Raw genomic sequence first — 7,813 nt, 5'->3', positions numbered from 1 at the left:
CCGGCACCAGAGCTTCGGCAATTGGAGACGAGACATGGAGGCTGCAGGATTCCCCTTGTAATCTTGCGTTCTCGATGAAAACCGAAACCAAGAAAAGATGGCCTTGCATGTCGAGAGAGGATTCGAGAGCTCATTTATTCTTCAGGTAGAATTTATGGTAAGAAGAGCCAGAGACCTGCTGTCTTCTAAGTCGCTGTCTTAAAGTTGGGACTCCAGCGGTGAACTGCATTCCCGACGTGCCAAAAAGAGACCACTGGAAAAACGCTCCCACGGTCAAGATCCTGTTCACTGTTACCGAAGTTTTGGCGACGTTCTTCCGTACGAGAGCAATTGTTTCACGTCCGAGTGAACGTCAAAAAGGTTGCAAAAAGGTCAAGCTGGTGTTGAATTTTGTTTGTGGGAGTGATGTGTTTTGCTCTTCCATTTATTTCAGTGGTGGAAATTCATTTGCAAGTCAGTAACACAAGTGGATCTTCGAAGGTAAGCAACCAGATTTATGGAATAAGATAGATACTGCTGCCAAAAAGTCCTTGCCTTCAGGTAAATCGAATCAATTGTGTCGGCATCGCCAAAAAGGCGAGTTAGATCAGCTCTTGACGATGAGAGGAGAAGCTTTTGTGCATAAATTGAGCAGTCCTCTCATTCGCACGGTACCAAAGAGTCTGTGAGGTTCTTCCTGATTATAGATATTCAGAAATGAAGACTTTGGCACTGATCTTCGTCTTTCTGTTGTCTTTCTTGCTCGATCGATCCAATGCTGGCTTCCACTTTGTTCTCATCCATGGAGCGGGAGAGGGCGCGTGGAGCTGGTTTGAAGTCACTCAGAGACTCCAAGCAGCAGGACATCAAGTGGATGCTCCAGACTTGGCAAGCGCTGGACGAGACCGTACGGACGTCCAAGCAGTGAAAACTTTGGAGCAATACTCGGCTCCATTGATCCAGATCTTGGAGTCTCTGCCGGCAAACGAAAAGGTTATTGTTGTTGATGATGTTGTTTTGTTGTTGTTGTTGCTGTTGCTGTTGAAAAGTTTATCATCTCTTCTTTTTCTTTTTGGTGGCGATCATGAGCTTTTCCTTGCATTGATTCAGGTGGTTCTTGTTGGGAGCAGCCTTGCGGGATTAAGCTTAACTTTGGTTCTCGAGATGTATCCCGAGAAGATCGCAGCAGCGGTATACCTCTCTGCTTTGATGCTTCCCAGTGGGCCAATTGCTGCGACTCTCTTCAAGCAGGTATCTTCTTTCTAGTGGTCCGTTTGATTGAAGAGTTCCTGACAATTGCGTTATCCGATCTAGTTTAGATATTTCAAACTTTTGGAAACAACGTGATCGTGGAGTACGCAAACGGCTCGGGCACACCAGTTTCAGTGAGTTATAACTTTGCCACGGTCCAAAACTTCCTCTACAACACCTCTCCAACCAAGGTGTGCTATACTGTTGCTATAGGCCACGTAAACCAAGTATGTATTTCCTGGAGCAGGATGTGGTGCTCGCCAAAACGCTCCTCAAGTCCTTCCCATTTCTTGATCCCACTGTCAACTTCACAAGGGCTCGTTATGGCAGAGTCCCTCGCTACTTCATCAAGGCAACGTTTGATCATGCGCTCCAGCCCACTGATCAGGAAGATCTCATACGGAGAACACCACCAAAGTTAGTGCTTGAGCTTCCATCTGATCATTCGCCATTCTTCTCACAGCCCACGCTACTCGTCACAAATCTCGTCAATATAGCAACGTTAGAATTGCTGCTTTAGATTAATTTCTCATAATGGGTGGAATGTTCTATGTGAAAATTTAATGATAATTAATTTATCATGCTTTTTGCTTCCAATGCAATAGATTGGAGATGCTATGCATTTTCAACTTAGCACTTTCTAAATTCTCTAGTTCTTTTAAAATATCATTTTAGCTAGGAAAGGACATACACATTAAAGTGCAGCCAAAGATGCTTCAGTAGCAATCATAGTCAAGAACTTACTAAAAATATACAAATTGAAGGTCAAAAAAATTTTGTATTGTATCATGGGATTCAAAACTTTTGGAACTGAACCAATTTAGTGCTCCTTCTAGGTACAGAAATTAGGGCAAGAGAAAGATTGTGAAAGGAAAGAGATTCTTGATTGCTTTGATTGTAAGAAAGGGCTTTATGAATTTAACACAGTTGTGCCTATGCTATTTCATTAAGACCAATAACAATGTCATGCTACCCCAAAATTTGATTATATACCACTCTCCCAAATGGTTTTTAGGATCTCCTTAAATCACACACCCTTCTTCTGGAATCCCATCAATCCCATGAGCCCAATATTTGTTTAAACAAAGTTTAGTCTAAGGCACTAGATTAATGTTTTATCTAAATCAGTTTAGAGAAACTATTCAAATAATATGCAATATTAATCAAAATGTTAATGAACTTCAATTAATATATGAGCATAATTTAGATAGCAAAAAACTCAAATATGATCAACCTTTGGATTTCATTTGTACAAGCACTACTCTAGTGTGACTCAGGCAAATAACTATATGAGCTACTTCAAAAAAAAATAAAAAATTAGAATTGTATAGTTCATGATATATCAAGTGATATTTAAAGTTGAGAGCATTTTCCTCTCCATAATGCCACTTTGACCATTTTGGTGTTAAAAGAGATGAATCCTATACTTATGAAGAAACATTAAAAATTGCAATCTGAATTCTTTACTGCTTAAAAGTAGAGCTTTGAATCATTCACTAGAGAAATAAAAGGATTTATAGATTGTGAAAAATTTGTAAACATGATGATTTTAAGTGGGTTATAATAATGGATTCAATTGATGTTATTTCATCATACTAATGGTCTAATACAAGGATATAAGTATTCCACCACTTTGTATAGTATGGAGCTTGGGTTTAAACCAAGTTGGACACAAAACAAAAACAAAAACACTTAAACAAAGAACTAAAATATATCTTAAATTAGTTGGTCATGCCTAACTTACTTACTATCTCTACTATATTTGGAACCCCCATTTGAAAGCATGCTTTGGGATTTCATCCTAATCCTAATAGTTAATTTTTAGGACAAAATCAAATTATGTTTAGAACAATCTCTACATTCCATAAAATATATATATATATATATATATATAACTAGAAAATATAAAATCTTTTCATAAATAGCTAATAGAATCAAAATGGGACTAACACATAAGAAATGATAGCGAGAACAAATATTAAGGGATTAAATTTAATATTATAGAGGTTCCCAAGTGCAACCCTCATCGAGTTAAGTATGCTTAGCAAAAAGTATATAGTAGTTCTACCTTATGTTTATCTACACACATAATAACCAATTTCTCAATTAGCTTAGATGGAAATTGATAAAGGGGGCAAAAATTTTAACCTCTTGTCTTCGGGGTGGCAAAAGAGGAACTTTTTAAGGGGTTGATGGGGAACTTTCAATTTTTTAAACCCCCTTTGGGAAATTTTTTCCGGGCCCCCCCCCCCCCCCCCCCCCTCCTTGCGAAGATCAACTTCTTTGTCAATACATACTCTAGCTTAAACCACAATTAAGGAAATAACTCCAAAAAAAAGTTTATGGTATTCAAAGTGTTTACTTTGTGAAAAATGTATTAACTTAAATGAGTTATGGGCTTACCTCTCTATCTAACATAAATGTGCTAACACTCAAGAACCATTTAGCTGTTGCTGAAGGAAATGATCAATGAAGTTAGCCACTCTTGTTATTATAAAAGTCACCCAGTTTACAAAAGGTGATATGCCCCTACCTACATATGACATAAAGACAGAACCCTAAAACCCCAACCCCCATAAGTAAATAAACAAAATTTGTGGATAAAGTTTAGATATAGTTAAAGTTGTTTAAATAGTCACACCTTTTCAACAAAATTAGGAATATCAAATGAAAGGCAAGTTATATAACTAGTTGACAATAGCTATCCTATAACTAGATAGTTTCACCATGCACATGATATACTCGGACAAGTCTGCTAGATCTAATAAGATGAAGGTAACTGGATGAGTTTTGAAAGTTTATATTCGTTAAATTGAGAGTCATTCTTAACAATACCAAATAATTAGAGTTATTAAAGTAAGCGTAAGCAACATTCTATTAATATCTTAAACCCAATAGATGAATCTAGAGTGAACCACAAAGAATATATAGTAAAATAGAAAGCCAAAAATCATCAAAGAAGATAATTAACCACTACTAAAAATCGTCAATCACCCTATTAATAAAGAGGCATAATCATCATTGAAGACAGCAAATCATCCATCACCAATAATAATGCAATAATTATCATTCCTTCCAACAATGATCCAACAACTTTAATATCAATTATTAACGTTTCATTTTACAAAGATAACATAGTCCATGACTAAATCAATATTTAAAAAAAGCCAAAGCTAAACCCCTAATAAGCATTTCATTGAGAAATAAGATTAACTCAATTTGCCACTCAACTCCTTTAAATGCTAAATGCATGAATGTTAACAATATAGGTATAGTTATATCATTAACACCATTTTTCATCAAGATTACTAAAACAAATTATTAATCTCCAATGAAAATTAACTAACCATCAACCACATGAATCACCATAAATGGAAAATTTAACTTCCTTAACATATCTAAGGAGAAACATTTCATCTCAACTTTAACAATATCAAAGTTAAAGCATCATTTCAATACCATTAACACTAGAACAAAACTAAAAAAAAGCAAGAATAAACTACCACTCAAAACTCTTTATAAAAATGGATAATTATGATAAGTAAGATTTGTAGTTTTAACTTCTATTCAAAACACTATAGTTTGTTTCTAAATACAGACCAGAAGATCAATCTCCATCAAATGTAAATGGCAAGGCTCCTAAAAACTAATGAATCAATTGACATTTTTAGTCTAAAGATCGATAAGAGGGTGTGATTTAGAATGATGATGATTCATTTAGCATAATAAGAATAGGAAGTAAATATGAGGTTCAATCAAGAAAAAATGCTAGCAACATCAGATATAAAGTTGGTGAAGGATAGTAAGTATTTTACATTCGAAAGAACTTAACTTTACTTGAGTTTTAATTTCACTTTTTTGTAGCATTTCACTTGTTCTCAGCATTATAAATAGCAATATTTTTGGTGGTGGTGGTAGAGGAACAAATCAAAAAGCTATAGCATCCTTTTAGGGTTGAAATCTTGTGGGAGCTATAGGGTTATTACCACGAAACAAATAAATAAATATAGAGGTAAAGCTAATAAAGATATCATACTAAATTGGATACTTGTATTCCTGGATAAAATTAATATTAAAAAGTTGATGATGATAATATGTATAGGTATGGATGCATATTCATTTAATTTTGATTGTATCTTTGTTTGCAAGCTCTATATAACTATGTCCAATAAGGAGGTGTTGCTACCATTACTTTACAATAACATTTTATAACACTTTACAATATTTTACAGTATTATCGTAGATGTGGAGGCTTTGGATTTGGAAATTATATGGTAGAGGAGTATTGGTACTAGTAGAGGTGGTCCATATGGGTATAAAGGTGTTGCTCCCGCTATAATTATCTGTGCAAGTCTTACTAGTGGCATTAGTAGCAACACTGGCCATAAGGAAGACTATACAAAAATTACAAGTTAAAAATTACAAGTTAATAATAGCAGAGAGAAATAGTAGGAAGAGGACCTTTCAATAGTAGTGTAAAAGTAGTGTTAGTAAGTGCAAACAGCCCCACAAACAACCATACATCTTTAAGAGCTTTATGTTGTTGTCTACTGTAAGAAGGAACACATCATGCCAAAATGTTAGACTTATGAATGATTAAATGACTAAAAAAAAGAAAAGTAACTTCATTTCATTTATTTATAGATTCAATATATCAAATAACTAATACTTTCTTTCCTTGTTGTGAAAGTGTTTTTTGTAGATAATTTATGTCATCTTATTAGGTTATTAAACAAGTTGATCAATTTGCTAGTCATCCTCTTCTTTATAATTCTACTACACTCAAAAGTTGCCATTATTGTTGCCTGATATGTTAGCATTATAATAATAAGAGTTGTTTGTTATGGTGGTTATACTTTGAGTTTTAGTGCCTCTAGTAGCAAGGGCCCAAGCAAGGGCCCCTATATTAAGACTCACTAGCTACCTATAAGAAATTCCTCGGCCAAAGCATAGTCATTAAATCTTTTATACCTTTCCAAAAGGAATAAGAAAACAAGTTCTTTACCTTGCATTAACATATTCATCCCATCCTATAATTTTTGCCTCTGACTGGATTGATGTGCAACTAATAATAATAAATAAATGACACTTTATTATATTATTATATACACTATAATATAGTATTTAATACCCAAAAGAGTATAATTATATTTCTTTTAACACAAAAATTGAGCCTTAACTGAACAACTATTTCTAAAATATTAAAATCAATGTTCTAGATCAAAATCATGGAAAATATAATTTCAAAATCTTGCAAAATTGTTCACACTAAACTCTATTAGGACTAACTATGTTAGATCAAGGCTAGTTCAATTTACACCATACTTAAAATAAAATCATTAGGCAAATAAGTGAGTTATACATGTCTTGTTAGCCATATTAGCAACATATAAACAACCAAAAAAAGCAAGATTTAAAGATAAAGGAAAATAGCCCATAAATAAAAATGCACCTTTTGCTACTATTGTTATTATCATTTATGCATGTGAGAATTCACTTATTTCATTGTCAGCATTACACTTCTCACCTAGAGCCTTGCATTTTGTGGTCCTTAATGTTGATACCTCTACTTGTATTCCCTAGATCTCATAACATGCCTCCATATGATCCAAGACAAGCAACAAGCAAACTAGACCTAAGAAAATTAGAATAATACCCATAAGTGATCTAGTAAAATATTAAAAACTTTGACAATATTTAATCTATGATTAACCTTAAATTGCCTTAGATTTCCAGAATTAAAATTAACATGCCACCATATCTCACTGTCCACAGACCATACTCACCGCCACCATCCTTAGTTCTCTAGAGCTTTCATGGGTGACTCTCATGTAAGCAGGACCATGCAGAATCTTGGCGCCCAAAAGCTTACTATTTGTTGGGATGCTCTCATTCTTGGCTGCCACTAGCTCCTGGGTGCAAGGAAGTTATCTCTCATTTTCTTATCATTTTCCACTCTCATTTATTTGTTAATGAGCCCTCCACTCCAAAATATATGAAACAGGTTGCCTCCAATTTTGGCTGGCTGGTGTTGATATTAATACTTAAAATGAGTCACACAAGTGACTTTTTGGCTCTCAATGCTCTCAATGAGTTTGACTCTCAACCTTAGGGGCTTAAAGCAAGTCAAAACCATGCAATTCATAGGCTTTACTCATACTGAAGTAGATTGGAATAATTATATTTATCATAAATGACTTAATAACTGCATCTACTAAGCACAGATTTATGCTTCACCAAACAATAAAAAATGACAGATCTTGGTGAATTATTGTATTGCTTTGGATTATAAATTAAATGTGATCATTCTCTTTGTAAATTAGTTCTCTTTCAAGAGAAATATACTACTGGCATTATCGCATGCTATTCAAATATGCAAACACCAATCTATATCCACTGATGATAAACTATCTAAAGCAAATCTTCAATGCATTGAGGTGGAGAAATGGTGGATGGTAGACAAGCTTTACCAACATTTTGTAGGCCAAAAGAAAAAGAGATCTCTCGACACAGTTGAGAGAGGTATGCATTGAATTCAAATACATTAGTTTTCTACCAACTAAAGTTCGAATAAAGAAGTTTA

General features: G+C 34.3%; 1 protein-coding gene across 1 annotated transcript; it reads left to right on the top strand.

Annotated features, from left to right (window-relative positions):
- The first annotated feature begins 670 nt into the window (after nucleotides 1-670).
- LOC112346003 (putative methylesterase 13, chloroplastic) lies at nucleotides 671-1,765 on the top strand. The gene is made up of 4 exons (XM_024673909.1): nucleotides 671-972; nucleotides 1,090-1,230; nucleotides 1,299-1,421; nucleotides 1,478-1,765. Exons 1-4 carry the CDS (start codon nucleotides 697-699, stop codon nucleotides 1,748-1,750), a joined length of 813 nt encoding a protein of 270 aa, XP_024529677.1. The 5' UTR covers nucleotides 671-696; the 3' UTR covers nucleotides 1,751-1,765.
- The last annotated feature ends 6,048 nt before the right edge of the window (nucleotides 1,766-7,813 follow it).

The sequence above is a fragment of the Selaginella moellendorffii genome, unplaced genomic scaffold (genome assembly GCF_000143415.4).
Source record: "Selaginella moellendorffii unplaced genomic scaffold, v1.0 SELMOscaffold_11, whole genome shotgun sequence".
Lineage (NCBI taxonomy): Eukaryota > Viridiplantae > Streptophyta > Lycopodiopsida > Selaginellales > Selaginellaceae > Selaginella > Selaginella moellendorffii.
Note: the sequence above shows the minus strand (reverse complement) of the source record. Positions and strands in the feature narration are given on the sequence as shown.